General features: G+C 43.4%; 2 protein-coding genes across 4 annotated transcripts in view; one reads left to right on the forward strand and one right to left on the reverse strand.

The window, feature by feature from the left end:
• Positions 1–1,566, forward strand: part of CNOT10 (CCR4-NOT transcription complex subunit 10) — a 32,500-nt gene extending 30,934 nt beyond the window's left edge. For all 3 annotated transcript variants that reach the window (XM_041466366.1, XM_041466367.1, XM_041466368.1), the window contains one exon: positions 1,276–1,566. In XM_041466366.1, the coding sequence (XP_041322300.1) occupies positions 1,276–1,430 (155 nt within the window). In that variant the 3' untranslated portion in view covers positions 1,431–1,566. The remainder of the gene's footprint in view (positions 1–1,275) is intronic.
• A 9,144-nt stretch (positions 1,567–10,710) lies between these two features.
• Positions 10,711–18,064, reverse strand: part of TRIM71 (tripartite motif containing 71) — a 54,333-nt gene continuing 46,979 nt past the window's right edge. Inside the window, 2 exon segments of the mRNA XM_041466677.1 lie at positions 10,711–12,215; positions 14,311–14,445. Coding sequence (XP_041322611.1) covers positions 10,764–12,215; positions 14,311–14,445 — 1,587 coding nt within the window. The 3' untranslated portion in view covers positions 10,711–10,763.

Here is an 18,064-nt window from a genome sequence, read left to right on the forward strand (position 1 = left end):
TTGCCATCCTATTCTTACACACTCCAGATCTCCTAAATGTTCATTTCCTGAGCTGAAGTTTTCTATCTTGGTGCAGAAGTCAGCAGTCTTGGATAGGTTCAGTGAAACCCTTGATGAAGTTTCTACTATAAAGAGGGTTTGAAAAGCTTTCTCCATTAAAAGCCAACAATCCATGTTTCCCAAAGTTGTGTCAAGGCCTGTGTAGCAAGTATGGCAGCAAAGCTTGTACTACTGATAACTTTCTCTTCCACAATATTTTCCTTTGAAGGTTCACTTCATTGGTAGGAGGAGAAAGTTCTACATAATGGGAAACTGGAAAGGTTGCACTTGGATTCTGCAGTGTGAGCAGACTGGTGCAGCTGCTGCTTGAATCTGTCATGGTTGCAGACCTGTGCTCCTTAGGGGGCACTTCATATCTAAGTGTTATGAGATGTTCTGTGTGCCTGTTCCCCTTCAGTGATGTTGCACTGCAGGCAGGCAGAGGATTTGAGCATTTGCATTTAGAATTGAGACTTCTGCAAAGCTTTTCTTACAAGGATGCTTCTGAATTGGAATTTTAGAAACCTTTATTTCTGCAACAAAGATGTACAGAGCAGAAGAGAGTAGAAAGTGGGATTTACATCTCTCACTCTCTTCTAAGTACATGACTAAAAGATGTTAAAGGCATTTTTTGTTCTATAAAGACAACAAAATGGTGCATCTCTTCTGAAACAAAAACTTCAGGGAAAGAAAATTATGAGGGAGAAATACTCTCCTTACAACTCAGTGTCTTTTCTCCTGTAATTTTACAAGTTCAATTTTTAACAAAGAGTAAGTTTTCCGTGTATAGTGGTAGTTGTTTGATGGACTATACATACAGTTGAAAATCAGATTTCTTCTTTTAAAAATATCTTTTATTCCATTGGCATTTGCATTACTGTCTGCAGTGTCATAGTGTTGAGGGCATTTTGTATGAGATCTAGAACCTCACTGTGTAGCTGGGAGAGAGAAGAGGTGACCTTTCAGAAATTAGAAGGTGCTTTGGCATCTTCCAGCTCTGAGGTAAAAGCTTGATGTCTTCAGCTAAGAACAGGTGAACTCAATCAAAACTAATTTTTTTTCAAATTTCCTGTTGTCTACTGCTTTTCCTATCTGTGCCAGCATTGCACTGGAGAGGAAGGGCTGCTGGTGTACCTGGCCTGGGCCCAGGGCTGGCTCATCAGCTCTGTCCCTGAACAGCAATTCATATGTCATTAAATGGTATTTTGGGTTTTTTAATTGAAACTTGTCTTGTAGGTAACACGCAGCTGGCACTGCAGATCATCAAGAGGAACCAGCTGCTCCCTTCTGTGAAAACACTCTCTGACATGCGGAAAAAGCCTGTTTTCCAGCCAGTCCACTCCATCCAGCCCATTCAGATGCCAGCTTTCACCACTGTTCAAAGGAAGTGAGGTTGTGCTTGAACCTGCTGCTGCCCTGGTCAGGGGGGCTTGGGATTTTGTATATTTTTTTTAACCTAGGACACCTGAATACCCCAATTGCTGGAGTGTGTTTATGTAAATTTTTAATAAAAGATGTAAACCAAAAGACTTGTTTGTAAAGGTTATTTCATGAATGATGGGAGGTTAGTACCTGCTTTGAATAGGAGTGGCAGTTTATTTACCAAAAAAAATATTATCCAAGTGTGTAATGCAGCTCTTTTTGAAGAGAATAGAGGGGAGAGCAGTGAGTGGAGAAAACCATATACCTGAAGTAAAATCCTGCTGAAGGAGCAGTTGTGTTGGCTGTTGTTTTAACACATGTAAGTCATGCTCTTCCTCAACAAAGAGGGAACCTGTTTCTGTTGGCTTTTTTTTTTTTTCTCCTTTGTGGCTTTTTGTGTGATTTTTTTCCCCCTCTTCCTGGTATAATGGTGCAGCTATGGAAGAATGGATTTGGCTATACGAAAAAGGCTGGGTTTGGGGTGGTTTTTTGTAGGTTTTTCTTGTGGATTTTTTGGTGGGGAGCAGGGGATTGGGTGGGTGGGGGGATTTTTTGGGTGTTTTTGATGGGGTTTTAGGGGGTTTTTGGGTTGTTTTTCTTTGCCGGGGGGGCAAATTGTGGCAGGGTTTTAATCTAGTTTCCAATGTAGAGGAATATCTCTCTCTTTAACAAAAAAAAAAAAAAAAAAAAAAAATTAAAAATTGCCTATTACTCGAAGATGGAGCATAATCAAGGACCCTCTGGTTACTTACAGTGAGCACAGGAGGGGAGGAGAGGCATAAGATAATTGGAGCCCAGCACTCCTCACAGTCCCTCCAGGGCTGTTTTGTGCCATTTCAGCTATCCTGATAATCTCCAGGGCAGAGCTGAGCTACCACCTTATCTCCCTGTGCTGCTGGCATTGTACTTTGCCTCCAGCCAGCAGCAAGAGGTCACTTCTCCCAGCAGCACCTTGGATTCGGGGCTGCCCCTTCTGCTCTCAGTACCGTGAGTGTGAGGGAACGCAGATGTGTCCAGGAGAGGAAGGCAGCAGGATTGGTATCCAACATCAGCTGACAGAAACAATACAGCAAGTGTATTCAGCAATGTGCAAGTTGTAGAGTGAGCACAGGTGTGTCTCCAGCAGGAAGCAGGCCAGAGCAGGCTTGCGACCTGCTGCTCTGACTCGTGTCACATAACTGCCTGCCCTGCTTTTCCATCCTTTAGAATACAGCCCAGTAGCTGCCGTTCTCAGGAACTTTTCTATCCCTGCAACGCACCCTTGTCCTCAGGTAGGGGCAAGCAGTTTGGAAACACTAGGAATAAAAAAAGTATCAGGATTAAGTTGGTAGCGATCGCCTTTCTGAAAGAGAGAAGAAAGGGAGCTGATAGATCTTTTACCTCAGAGTAGATTGACTGATTAAATACAAAAAGGTTCAAGATGCTCCCTGTGTGGTCCCGGGCCCTGAATAGAGAAGATTCTTCCCCGCCCCCCCAGGAATGCGGGGCATTCACATGCAAAAGATGCTCTGGCCGTGCCCGGGCTCGGTGAAGGATGCAGTTGTTTCCCAGATAAGGCACATCTTATCGCAGCCGCCGGCCCGCTGCCCTGCGGCGGCTCAGCCCCCACAGCAGCCCCGCCTCGCTCCCTCGCACAGAGGGATGGACGGCTGGTGATGACGGCTCTCAGCGTTTGTTATTAACAGAAACGAAAAAAATAAATACCGTAACACATCAAGGGAGGCAGCAGCCAAGAACCTGGCTTCTCCCTTCAATTCTTTTCATCTCTGGTGGGAAAGAAACGAAGGCCAAGTAAGACGGTGAGCTGTCCTTCGGTAGAAAAACGGGGAGCGTGAGCAGCCCAGGCTCAGCAGTGGGCTAAGGTAGTAAACCCAGTAATGCTCAGCAGTTCGCTTTGGGCCCCTTCCTGAAGGAAAGGGTGCCTGTCGCTCTCCCCTCGCTCTCCCCTCACCTCCAGGATCGCCCTGCAGCAGCACACTGGCTCACATTCCCACAGCAGGAGAAAGGGGGTGCATTCCCTTTCCCCCCACACACACCACAAGCCATGCTGCTGCCTCAGGACTGCTCCTGCACCGTGCCTGTGGCCACTGCTGCTTCTCCTGTCAGAACCTTTAGCTCTGCCCATGGCCCCAGTGCAAGGACTGCACAGCACTCATCCAGCAGTGTCCTGAGCTGTCTCCTGCTGTTCAGGGAGCTTTTGGGTTCCAGTTGTCTTCAGGAAGAGGAGCCAAGGGAATGCAGAGTAACACAGAAAGCTGGACAAACTCACCTGGGCAGCCTCTGTTCTTGCCTCCCCTCTTCTCCCTCCCTCCCTCCCTCCCTCCCTCCCTCCCTCCCGAAGGGCTCTCTGTACTGCTGACATGTTGCCAGCTGCCCCAGCAGGAGGAAAGCAATGGCCTGGTGAAGGATTTTGATGAATGGTGCTGAGAGCCCTACAGTTGTACAGGCCCAGAAGGCACCTTGGCTTTGAAAAGCTAAAGCAGCCAGGACTCCCAGAGCCTGGAATCCACCTCCACTGCTATCCATGCTGGGAATTCAGTCAGTGGCTTTAATTCTCAAACCTCACTTGAAGAGCATCTTCCTATGCTCACCATTTCTTTTCAAACCTTTTCCAAGGTAGTGAGGAAAAATGGCAGCTTTCCACTAACCCAAAATTTGTTCACAGGCTGCCCTGTAAGATGTCAGAGAGACTTATTAAATGTTCTGGTGGCTTTGCTTTAACTGCCATGCAGAAGAAGCATTCTTTCAGCGGCCAAGGTGAAGGAAAGGAAACCTAGAAATGGACCTAAAAAAGTTAAACCAGAAACTTTCCAGCAAAATACTGGGGAAAAAGGATGGAGTTTGAAGCAGTGAGTTCAATATCACAGTTCTCTTCTCCAGTCATGACAACGAGGACTTTTTCTAATAACACAGACAACTAGGAGGAGCTTTTTCTTTTTGGCATCCTGACAGAAGAGAAGGCTTTTTCTGAGTAGTACAGAAACACACATACACACAGAGTTGCCGTGAAAAAAAACCTCACATTTATTTGATTAAACAAAAATAAAATAAACTGCATAGGAACATTTTAAAGTCCAGAGAGACACTGACTTTGTTTTAAGGCTGCCAGTAGCTGATACATCGTCTCCTTGCTACATCCTTCAGCCTTCCCTATGGACCACAAAGATACATTCAGAAGCCTCCATTAACACAAGGATTCTAACATTTTGTTCACTTATTCTACTTAAAAGTTTGCACATAACCTGTCATGCTTTCTTCTCTGCAGTACTCAACATCTGACAAGTAAATATTGTATGACTTTTTGTCCAAGTAGAAATGTGATGCCCTTTTTGGAGCACGGCAATTTTTGTCACAGCCTGACTCATTTTCAATTAGATATAAAAGCTCTGAGCAGCTCATTAAAAGCAGAGCACTGTCTGACCTCCTGAGATATTTTATTATTATTAGGAGAGCAGCATGATTAGTTACTAAAGTAGAAAAGAAACAACAGAAGAGGAAACTAAGAAACCAAATCAACTCAAGATCCCAACATCCAAAGAATGACAAGATCAGCCTGGATCCCAATGCAAATCTGCACTGAGGCAATGCTACTTATAAATCACTAGTGAAAATTTTCTAAGATGGGGCATACATCTACAGCCAATTGCAGGGGGGGGAAGCACATGTTTGACATTGGTTTCATGGGGCTGAGCTTCATTTTGTTCAAGGCTTGCAACTTCTATTTGAGTTAAATTGCAGGCATGTGTTTCACACCCTCAACTCCTCCAAGGACCCGTGCACGAAGCGAGCAGGGCATGACAGGTAATGCACAGTACAAACAAGAGTCACAGAAACCCCCACCAACTCAGGTGACTAAGCAAACCTTACAAACTAGTTAAAAACCTCTTAGTCATTTCAGAGAAAAAACAAAACAAAAACCACTAAAAAAAACCCCTCAGAAACAGGCATCTCTCCCTCTGAAGGGAAAACTACTACATTGTCTGAAAAGTACTCTACAAACCTATAAAAGGACTTTTTTTTTTAACTAGTCTGGTAGTTCAAAAGGAAGTTACTTAACTACATCAGTACACAGACACTTAACATTCAGTCAGTAAGGCTCTATGAAAAGAGCTTAAAAAATTATCTACCTGAGTTTGTAAGTTGATACAATCATTAATAGAAGGTCTAAGACCATGCAGGTACACAAAGCATTTTTAGAACCATTATTGGTTGAACAATGATGGAAAAAGATGCCAGTCTGGCTTGTTAACCCGTAAGATCACTTAGAGACATCAATGTACATTTCCCACCATAACATTTACCAAACCCAACACAGCCTGTTGTTATTAGGGGTCTCCTGTACCCACTTCTGCCACCCCTTAGTATGAGCTGGGGAGGAAAAATGACTTTTTTTTTCCTCCAATAGAGTAGTCTGAAAATATGCTTCTTCAACTTAACTCCACAGGTAAAACGGGGTACGTTGCATGTCACTACTTAACTTGCCTAAAACCCCAAGACACTGGTTTTAAACTGCCTCTCCTGAGTATGTCTGAACCTAAGCTGCCCTCCAGGAATAGGAACTCGATTGCTTTGTCATGGTGGAAAAAATCCCATTGAGTCAAGCAAGCTACTAATACAATCACCAAGTCAATAAAATAAAAAACCAGGACCTTATTCCCTTCAAGCATTTGGTATAGCATTGTGTTTACAGCAATCCTAACACCAGTCCTCCCAAACAGGACACATTGGTAGGCATGCATAAAGTTTTTCTCTTGTAGAGAGAAGACCTAAAGGTCTTAAGGACATAAGAACACTGCAAATGAACATGAAGTATGTCAAGTCAACCAGTAGTGTCGTAATACTGAACAAAAGTTTACACTTCCATACCTCGTAGTGAAACCAGAACAAACTCAGAAGCTTTTCAGGTCTCAGTCCAGTTTGCCTGAACATTTGGTTTTATTTACAGATTCTCTAGCAAGGGCAGCTTAATATCTCCATAGGCAGGCAGCAAAAACAAAAGCAAACAAAAGCAAGCAGTCACCACATAGTACACACTTAGTATCTCTGTTTCAATTTAAATGCTTTTCCAACAGGCAGGATGAATCCTTCACCCAGGCAGATTCTCAACTATTTCCCAAACCTGTCTGATGCTAAATTGAGGTAGATGATTTACTTCTGCAAAGTGAGGTAGAACTTCAAGCAAAAGATAGTGGCATCTCTAGTTGTGCATTTTGTACCACAGCAAACTGGGTTTCCAACTCCCAAGGACTCAAAGACCAAAGGTACAATATTTGTCTAACTCAAGTACCAGTGTTCCTTTTTTATACAGTTCCAAACTGTTTCTCTAAATATCTCTACTTTTAAATACCCTATTACCTTTTGGCACCATTTGGCTTACACTCCTTTAAAAAATAAACAAAACTTTGGCACAATATTTTTTTTAAACTAAAACTGAACAAAGAAATCTTATGATCAAAGTTATGGCAAGATGAGTCTATAAACCTGCTCTCTTCAGAAATCAATTTTGGTTTAACTGTAACGTAACGGACTGGGCCCACTTTCCTTCAATTCCAAGGGAATGCCATATCCAAGTGACTTGTTCTTTCTCCCGGGTTGGTTATGCCTGGCCCTAACACGCATTAGTTTTCAGGTGTTATCTTCCTTTCCTTGCTTTCTGTAAAAGTTTCAAGTTTATGGGCCTCCTTAAATAAATTATACTTAAAATGTACTAAATCAAAAGGAGCAAGTTATGTGAAGGACCTGCATTATCAAGTACTGAATCTGCTTCAGTTTGCTACTGAAGTTCCTGCTTAAATATTCTGAGAAAGGACAAGATTGCTGTATATGCGGAGCACCCAAACCAGCCACACTGATTGCTGATAACATTTTGTCAAGCAAAAGGTTTACAGAGAGCCACTGGTTTAACCTGGCAGAGAAAATCCTTTGGGAGTTCGAGTAGACAGCTCTGTCCCTCACATTTGCTGTTCCCCAACGAAGAGGCACACGCTCACTTTACCCTTCTCCAGGCCATTTCCCCTAGTTAAGAAGGTTACTCTGAATGCTCGTTTGGTTTGCAATCCAGCTTCCAAGCCTTGCTTTTCCTCTCTGCATGCATGGACATTATGATACTGGGGCATTAACCTGAGAACATGCATGGAAAAGCAGAGCAAGGTTGGAATCTCATTTATTACTTTTTAATAAGCCTCTACGGGGCACCTGATGTTGGCATTGTATATTAGCACTACTTTTTTTCATTGCATATAAAACACTCCATTTTATAAGCTACACTACCACTTTTCAATGAGACCAAGTGTGCTTAGCACTATCTATCACAAAGATAAGGAATTCTTTTGGGTAGCTAAATAGTAGTGTTTTTAAAACGAAAAAGCTCCCCAACAACATGAGGTCAAACACTCAAGGTTCGGTTTGCAAGCAAATCCCACTGAGTTAAATAGACAGCAACTTAGAAAGAGTTTAAGTCACTCCTCTTCCTGACTGAGCTGGGCTGGGGGGTTGTGCAATGGCTCCATTCAAAAAGCAAAGGGCAACTTCAGTGTCTGTCACCTTCCACACGGTGCAGGCTGGGGGGGCAAAACTTTCCTCCAGTTCAACACAATCCTGACTGCACACTTAACTTTTTTTTTTTTTTTTTTTTTTTAAATGAAAAACAACTCCCTTCTAGCCACAGAGAAGGGCAAACCCCACAAGCATTTAAGCACAAGAGCATTTCTAGGACACTTCAACACTGTCAGCCACTCTGGTCAAAGTATTTAGAGACCTGGCATTTTCATTAAGACATGACAGGATAACTGCAAGGACGCTGCAGACTAAACATTAAAGCTTTTTAAACCACTATTCTTTGGTATCTGGATCTTGCAGGCTATTAGTTTTCACAGCCCAAGCTGCAAATAGTTCTTGGGCTGAATAACACAAGACAACCATGGATGTCTGTCACAACTGTAGGCCACCCCCAAGAAGGGAGGCATGCACACAGGCAGAACTTGCAAAACTTGAAGGTAAACCAGCTCTCTTTGATACATGTTCTGTGTGGCCACAGAAATTTAATGACAGACATCTGTATAAAAGATTATCCTTTCAAGACTGTTTTTAAACCATGCCATCCTAAGATTAAGCCTAACTGAAACACACTGCTTTGAAGAGTTTGCTTCCTTGAGGCTTTGGCTGAAAGGCAGCACAGTTGTTTCATCCCATTTAATTTAGGTGGTTTTCCTCACCCTTCTTTTGAAAGAGGTTTTGCCATCTCATGAATCTTTCTTGTCTCTTTCTGGTCCTTTAGTTTAAGCCTCCTCTAAAGTGGCAGCTCTCTCCGTCTGCACACATCATTGGTATTTCTACAAAACTCAGAAAGTTCACACTCCTTGGAGGGGAAAAGCAGCAAGAAGGAAAGTGCACCTTGTGATTTCTCACGAACTTGTAAAGAGCCTTTCAACCTCAGGTCACTTTTGTGCATGGTGGCTGGCAGACAGATGAACCCTTTCCTTGCAGGACGGTTAAGGCTCTTCAGACTTTTTGACAACATTTACATTTCAAAGATCTTCTCTTGCAAACAGTAAGGTAAATCCCATGGCATTTCCAAACTCAAGAGTACTGACACATCAGTTTTTCCATTGCAGAGAGCAGGAAGAGCCCTCTGTTGCCCACTTTAAACAATTATTGTTTGCCAACACCAGTGGGTGAAGCTGCAGGTCTGTAGAGACCATATCTGCTTGAACAGCTAAACTGGAATGCAGGAAATTAAAGAATAAAACTAAATCCTTCCAGGGACTCAAAGTCACATTTTGCTAAAGAGATCTCTATTCTCCCCAAACGTTTCTGCTTCTCAGAACACCAGTTTCTATATCCCCGAAAGGGCAAACTTCCCTCTGCCTCCAAGCTTTTAAGGATCATATACATTAATTTTACACAGAAGTCTTTGGTACTGCCCTGGGAAAAAAGCAGCAAAGTTCCACCTTGATGCAGTTTGCCTTTAGCTGGTACTGGTAACTCTTCACTTGGATCTGCAGCCAGAGATCCTGCAGCAGGGAGCTCCAGGCCCACCCCACCCACCCTAAAAGCTACAGTAGCTATTCCCAAAATCTTCAGTCCAACTCTCTGGGGAAGCCAGAAGATCAAAAAAAAAAAAAAAAATTAATCAGTGATAGAGTTATTGCAATCCTCTCTGAACAAAAAAACCCAAAACAAAACAACTTTTGACTTCTCCAAATCACACCCTGAATCTCCAAAGCTGTGCTTATTTCTTACTTTTGGAAAAAGGTACCACTTCTAACAAATTCAAACATTATTCCCTTAAGGTTTCTCTATGGGAAGGGGCAAAAAAAAATGCTAAGTCATTTCACAAGAAAGTAAATCAAAAGGGTTTGATTTTTCCCTGTTTCAATGCTCCTTCTAACCTCTTCTGTTACCTAGATTAGGGGCACTGATAGAAAGAAACAGTAGCTTTTTTCAAACTAATTTAGCTTTCAGGTGAAAAGAGGTAAAAATGAAATTCTCAATAACAGGATACACTAAAGGAAGCCTTGCCTTTTATCTAAACTTTACAATGACCACACTAAGCCACTAAAATGAACAATTTGGTTTAAACTTAAAGAATTTTTGTGCATTTTCATCAGCTTCACTTTGTGCTGTTAAATTACTGTGTTTCAGTAAAAAAATACACAGAAATGCCAAAAAAGATACAAACTTGCTCTTCCTGGCAAGTGAATCTCACTCACTTTCACAAAACGTTCAAAGTGGTCTGGGAACAAGATGCTGTGCTCGCCAGTAAATCAAACACACTGAGGTATAAAAAGGAGAACAGGAAAAAGTTCTCTGCTGCAGCAGCAATGAAAAAAAAAAAAAAAAAACCAAAAAACAAAACAAAACCAACAACAACAACAAATGTCCCTCCCTCCCATGTCCCCACCCACAGAACTGCAGAATGGTCAAGAACACAAATTCTCTACAAACATCTACTACCATTTTCTCCATTTAAGAAGTTACATAGCGCCTTTCTTGGCTTAGTCTAACAGAACTCACCACACAAACCACCTAATGTGCACAGCAATTCTTGTTTGTGCATGAAACCCCATCGGGGGGAAAGAGGTAAAACGTTCTGAACTATGAGTATGTGGGGATGGGAAGGGGGCGAGGAGGACAATGAGGTAGATAGAATTCAATTTTACAGGCTCACTCCCTGCAGAAAAGGTAAGTACATTCATCTGTAAAAAAATTAAAGATGAGGTAGGTTTGAATTAACGTTGTATTTTTTCATTTTCTCTTAGAAGAATTTCCCTGAGACAGTTTCTTCCTAATTCAAACACAGATTAGAAGACGAGAATTCGATTGTTTCCAAAGTCGACCACAACGATCATGCCATCAGGGGTGACAGCGATACCTGAAGGACGGTCCATCTGGCCAAAGCCGCTTCCCTGAGTGCCAAACTTGCATAAAAAGCTACCATTGGACTCGAATATCTGCACCCGGTGGTTCCTGGAGTCAGCCACGATGATGCGCCCTTCCTGATCCACCGCCACTCCCTGCGGGCGCAGGAACTGCCCGTTGCCGGTGCCCTCGGAGCCCAGGAAGCGCGCCGACTGGCAGTCCGGATGGATGACCAAGAGGCGATGGTTATTGAAGTCCGTCACTACCAAGTGGCCCTCGTGATTGAACGTCACACCTCTGGGGGAATCAAAGTGCTTCCAGAGTACCCCTTCGAAGCCGTACTTGTTAAGGAACACGCCGTCGGGCCCGAACAGCTGAACGCGATGGTTCCTCGTGTCAGAGACCAGGATCTTGCCCTCTGCGTTGACGGCCACATCCCACGGGTAATTGAACTGCCCGTTCTTCGTTCCTTTCTCCCCAAACTTCAGAATGAACTGCCCCTCGAACGTGAAGATCTGGATGCGATGATTGTCCTTGTCGGCCACGACGATCCTACGCGAAACGTCACAGGCCACGCCGGCGGGGCGATCGAACTGGCCCGGCCGGGAGCCCAGCGTGCCAAACTTGTGATGGAAGGTCCCGCACGGCTTGAACACCTGGATGCGGTTGTTGCTGCGGTCGGCAACGATGATGAAGCCTTCTTTGTCGACGCTGACCCCCCAGGGGCGGCAGAGCTTGCCGTCGCTGTCTCCCTCGCTGCCGAAGGACAGCCCCGGCAGCCCGATGCCGATGTAGCTGCGCCCGGACTTCACCATCACTTTGAAGGGGCTGTTCTCAATGTGTTGGTTGCACATCATCACGGACACCAGGTGCTCTCCCTCCAGCTGGGGACGGTAGCTGACCAGGTAGGTCCCGTTCTGCTGATCGCTGACGTCCGCCCCAAAAAGGTTTCCATCTGGGCCCATGACCACGGCAGAGATCATGTCACCCCCGGAAAGGCGAGGCTCCCCGTCGTGGTCGTAGCCGACCACGGTGAACGAGGCCAACTTGCCCTGCAGCGCCCGCTTGAGACCTTCCCCCGTGGCTTTGGTCAAGGGAGCAAAAGCCCCGCTGCTGACAAAGCCCATGGATTTAATGGCCATATACAATGCCTGGTCAGGGGGGGTGAACATGATCCTGTCATCTTCCTGTGGCTGGAGAAGGCCTCTGACGTTCTTCAGCTCCTGCACCTGAGCCAGCATGCGGTCCCGAGCCAGAAGAATATCCATGGTACGACCCTCCTCCAGGACCTGCTGAACAGCACTAATGGTGTTATCCAGCTTGTTTAGGTTCTGACGCAACTTTTCAACTTGCAAGTAGAGTGACTTGGCCTTGACTTGGCGAATCTTTTCCACCTTGTGGGAAATGGGGGAGACAAAAGCACACTTACATCAGGAAAGACAGAACACAGATTTCCTTCGGTCTCCTGTTACATAAAAGCTAGTTGGACAGTTGTAATAGCATGCTGACAAACAGCTGCAGAACAAACCTCTAAAAATCACAATCTAGACAAGAGGAAACAAGGAAAACTAATTACTTATCCAAATTTAGGATTATTAGTCTCTCCTACCCTCCAGGCAACACCATACATTCCTACTCTGCAGATCTGCTTCATCAGAGTGACATCTGAAAGCAAGAATCACTTGCTTACTAGTAATTATTTGCTTCCTCAAATGCTATTCTGTTTTCTAGTTGCAAGGTACTTGACAGATCATCCAAAGGCACATCTCATTCAGCCCCCAGGGAGGACAGAAGTTATTGCTGCCTCTCCAGAAGAGCAGAGGCTGAGGTTTCACTAACCACAGCTGAGACCAATTTCATAAAGCAAGTTGCCCCATGGAGTTCAGGCTGGGAGTCAGCATCAGCTAATGCACGTGGGCTCCTGACATTCCCCTGCCTGCCAGAACTCTTTTCATGTGACTGGATAATACCAGACATCTATCTCCAGGGATTTTTAGGGCCCAATTATTTTAATATTTTCTTGTAAATACTGGCAGTCATGCTGAGTTTGTGCTTTAAAACAGGATGTTTTGTGAATGTCACTTCAAATAACGCAGAAGGTTGCTGCCAGTCCCTGCTTGAGGGACTGAAGTTGGTGCAAAAATGCCTGTTTTGTAACTCAACTATATAAGCCTGTGTCTGCCCCTACTTGTGAAAAACCACTTTGGACCATCTGGCAAAGACACCTGCTTCGTAAAACTAATGTAACATGTCTTTGTTTTATTGTTGCAAAAGTACATTTCCTGATGTCTGAATACTTGCTTGGCCTCAGAACAATATCTGGAATGTGTTTTAGTGAAGGAAGACTCAGTGTCTGAAGACTCCTTGGTTAGACACTGACTAGATAACATATGTACAAACAAGCTGTAAAAAAAATTTGGAGACGCTTCTTCCAATAGTTGTCCAAGACAAATTACTGATTTTAGGTCTCAGCTTAATCCTTAGATTCAGCCCTGGTATACAAAATTGTTTATTAGCATGCTTGATACAAGAGCTTGATATACTGAGTTTGTTTTGCTAAAATCATTTACTACCACCATGTTTCCTAAAAAGAATGTTTTCTGACTTGAAGAGAACTTGCTCTCAGTGCAGATACTCCAACAAAGTGTATTTGTACAGCACAGTGGGATAAAAAGAGCTCAGAGGCAGATCTTACTCCTCCTGTACTAGGAATACCTTAAAAGATAAAGCTGCCAAGCTTCCTGCAGAAGGTTAACAGTGAAAAGTGAACTCATCCAAAGCCCTCAATCCAAAACCTCAAAAAAGCAGCATTCAAAGTACACTAACTATATAAAGTGCACTTTTAATCTTGCTATTGACACTTACAAAAGAAAACAAAGCTTCTCTTGCAGGGGACCATGACCACTGAATTACTCCTCTGGAAAAAGAAACTTGCCTGTTACTTCCTCTCCTCCTCTCAAAATACCACACATCCATTGTTGAGCTGAAATGAGCCCATCAGTTCAGAATTGTGTAGATACTCTTTTCTTATACTAGTTCAAAAAAATTACTTGGAGGATGCTGCCTTGATTGACAGTAAAGGTTTTTAAGGATGGGGACAGTGCAAGTTAGTCTCACAGAACTTTTACTAGCCTCTCTAAAAACAAAAAAGGACAGGATAGGATATGCAGCTTTGCTCCTGTCCTTTATGAGGAGTGGATCAGACAACCAATTACACTATGTACCCACTTCTAGAGCAGCCCATTAAAGGCATTTTGAAGACACTGTTCAGAGGGGATCTCCTCCGGGGCAGCGGCGGGGCCAGCAGGGGGAGCGCCCAGCCCGCGCGTGGGGCTGTGCTGCTCCCGCAAAACCCCACCAGCGCCTCCGGATAGGGAAACCGGCAGCTCTCCTTGGATATCAGAATCTGGCTCTGTGGGAGTTTTGAGTAATTTTTTGGTTTGAAAAGCACCTGTCAGCAGTACAAACCCGAAGTGTAAGGGTGCATACCTTCCAGAGCAGCTCACACTCGCGCTCTTCCAAGGCCTTCTTGTGTCTGGTGGTCACGACTTTGACTTCAGACTGTACCACCTTCGCTTTCATCTCGACTTGCTCTGCCACAGCCTGGGCCTGTTCAATACTCAGCTGGGGAGAAAAAAGACACACACTTAGGGCTTGACCAAACCAGTTAGAAATACATCAGAGCACTGCTGCTTACATTTTACATTACATGCTACACCTTCAGGTAAAGGCATAAAGTGACGACTCTCAGTTTCTTACTAGGCCTTCTCCACCCATTTCATACACTGCAGCCTAAAATCTGTCAGGATGGTTTAAATACATCCATTACATGGAGTTCACACCTTCATTGTGCCTTGCACCAACACCACAGCACTAAATTCCCTGTGCAATTGCAGCAAGCAGCTAATATGGTGAACGAGAGATTTGCACAGAACTTCATACTCATGTTTTCTTCCATGTAGAAAACCCAGTTTTCCTACCCCTCAAAATGGTTCAGACTGCTGTTGTGTGATGGGTCTGCTTCTAGTAAAAAAATGACACCACAGGGAACAGACTGTGTTACCTATGGATTTTACCTGCACAGAAATACTACTATAAGACTATGGAGATAATAAATTTTAAAAGAAAAAAAACAAAGAACAAATGGTTATCAGTAAAAGGTATTCATATAGTTATTCACACCTTGGGTAGAGGTGTAAATTATTTCTAATATTAAAATTATTTCTAATATAACCTTGCAATGTTAGCATTTTAAAAACATCCTGTAGTAGTATTCTGCAGAATGCACCCAGAACAAGCATTGGCTCTTCCCCCCCATCAAATTAAAAATGGTTTCCTCAAAAAATCCTTCCTAAACTACTCCCAAGCTTCACAAAATATTACAGAAAGGGGCATAATAACAAAGCCCAGGCAAATCTGAAGGATCACAGTTCCCAATGGAACAGGTTCAACATCAATGGCTAACAACTTTTTCAACACCTTTGTCATACAGTGAACCAGCAGATGAACCTGTAACCCTGTGAGTTAAAAAGATAGTAACTTATTAGTTACAAAATTCTAGAACAAGATGACGGCCTGTGAAGGTATTCAGCCTAAAAAAGAGGGGGCTTCTTACAAGCATACATACACTTGAAGGGAGGGCACTGAGAGGGGGGCTCTTTCCAGTGGTGTCCTGTGACAGGACCTGAGCCAATGGGCACAAACTGAAACAGAGGTTCCCTCTGAACATTAGGAAACACTTCTTTCTCCCCAGAAATGCAGGGTCATTGAAATCAGCTTAAATGGAATTTAAAGGCTTTTACCATACGTTCAGAACTTTCAGGAAGATACCCTCATTTTATTTGCACGTATGAGCATACACCAATCTAAGAAGCACCTGTTGCAACAATCTATGAACTACTCAGTGTGATCCAGCATCATCTAGGACAACAGACAGTACAATTGTTAGTATTAATAACAATCAGTAACAATTGAACAATTGTTAGTATTTAGTTAGTATTTTTGTTGTTAGTATTGACAGTACACGTTGCCATATTTCACTGAATAGTTGCTAGTATTTTTGAACTCTCAGTTCAGCAGCATCTAGCTTATGCCAGCAACTGGAATGTTAAAACATAAAAACTTAAATACAGTGTTACTTGGACATTTTTCATTCCATTTAAGTTATTTTAAAACAACTAGTCTGAGCTAGACTTATTCTTCCAGGTCACATAAGAGATCCTTTTCAGGAAGAAAAAGGAAGACTGACTTGGCCAGCTTGCTCTCTGGAGACAAGCTGAAGACAATCCTGACAAAATCAGACAAGACAACATTTCTAGCTTTACTCAAAAGAATTCTCCTGCAAACTGTCAGGGGAAACCAGGAGTGCTACTTGACAGCCAGCCTGCAGCCCAGGGCTCAGCAGGAGGAACAGGTCTTTCAGCTCTTCCTCCTTCATCAGCTCCCAGAGCCACCTTCACTACAGTTTTAACAGGGAATGTCTTCAAACTCATAGACAGCCTACATATCCCAGTCCCACTGGAGGTTGACCTGCCCTCTCACAAAGCTTCTGGCAGACAAATTCGACAAAAAATGAAAATTTCATTACAACATTTAGCAAAGTAGACATGAAGTCACAATTGGCCATGCATTAAGACTTCATAAAAGCCAGGAGGCCTCAGACCCAGCTAGGAGGGGCCACACGTAAGAACACTGTGCCTCTATCACCTTCTCTCTGCCATTCAGATATATATAAATACAGAAGCTGCCCTACAGCAGGGGAAAAGCATGAATTTCTTCCAAAACAGACCTGGGTTCCCATCAAATGCAGCAAAACACCTTCCTTCTCTTGTAAAGAGAAAGAGGTATCACCTTGAGAAGTGTCAGGGAAACTATCCACTCATATTCCAATTTTAACAATGATGTCTGTGAAAGCATAAAAATCTTGATTTACTTATTTTTGCTTTTGGTAATCAGTACCCATTTAGAGCTATGATCTATACATATGCATCCCTTATTACACCTTAGGGATAAGAGCAACCCCAACTTCCCTCATTAATCCTCACTAAAACCAGAGCCCACCTTTCAAGAACTCCACCATAGCAGGAGCAGTAGTAATTCCCTGTGGATGCTGGGATCTTTCAGCTACAGCAACCAGTTATGCACAACCAGTTGTCTACCAACTACTCATGTCATCATCTGGATTTATTTTTACTTGCCCAAGTATGAAGCGGGGGATGCCCAAAATGCTAAGATTCTAATATCAGAGGATATTGGTGAAGTTTTGGTAAAGTTCAGAGGGTTCTGCACTCTGCCCAAATAAGCTACAACAGCCTAGGAAGGCTGACCAGCATCGAACACGCAGAGGTAAGATGGGGGGGAACAGCAATAGCAAGTTATCTATATCTGAATCAAAAGCCAAGAGCATTAAGTACAACTTTTGGGAGTCTTCCTCACATGGAAATCCCTTGTTCACTTTGATTACTGTAAGATGTCAGAGTTCTGCCATGAAAACTCACTCCTGCTGTTCTGCAGGCATTTTCTGTGCTGAACTTGTCTTGGAGAGGTCAACTTTTTAGGAAGCACGTTAAGCAGCAGTGTTTCTTGTTCCGGTCAGACACCACACAATCTTTTTAACAACCAATACTTGTAAAGAAAAATAGTTTTTATCAGGCTCTCTCCTCATGGTATGTCAATTTTTCCAGTACTAGTGAATTAGACGGTCAATCAGTTCACACACTTGGGGACACAGAAGACAAGGCCTGTGTTTATCCAAGAATTGTTCTGGGTTACTGAATGTGGGATGGAAAGCAACTGTTCTGTTTCCTGCTGTTGGCCAATAAAGTAAATAATCTATTTGCAGCTGTACCTCTCCACCTGTGGCTTCTCAGGGCTCTAAAGATGGCCAACACCACTCCCCATTCTATTAGAGAAGTCACCAGTGCCTTGTGTTTGTTAAAAACAAGTAAAAACAAGAAAAACACTGCTTTGTAGTGTATTGTAAACGTTACAGTTCAAACTGGTACTTCCTATTCCTCAAGAGTAAAATTGAAGTAGCAGCAGTCCATTGTGCAGGTGACATGTTCCAGGGGGCCACCACACAAGGACACTGGACACAGAGCTTCCAGTGAGGCAGACAAACGTGTTTGCATGGAGGAAAGCAATGCAGACATCCATCACTAGCTATTGCTATCAGCACATTTCGTTTCTGAGTAAAAGCTGAAGGGCAAAGTTGTATCAGAACCTCAGTGCTCTTTAAAAGCTC

The sequence above is a fragment of the Pyrgilauda ruficollis genome, unplaced genomic scaffold, assembly GCF_017590135.1.
Source record: "Pyrgilauda ruficollis isolate IOZ18807 unplaced genomic scaffold, ASM1759013v1 scaffold2, whole genome shotgun sequence".
Lineage (NCBI taxonomy): Eukaryota > Metazoa > Chordata > Aves > Passeriformes > Passeridae > Pyrgilauda > Pyrgilauda ruficollis.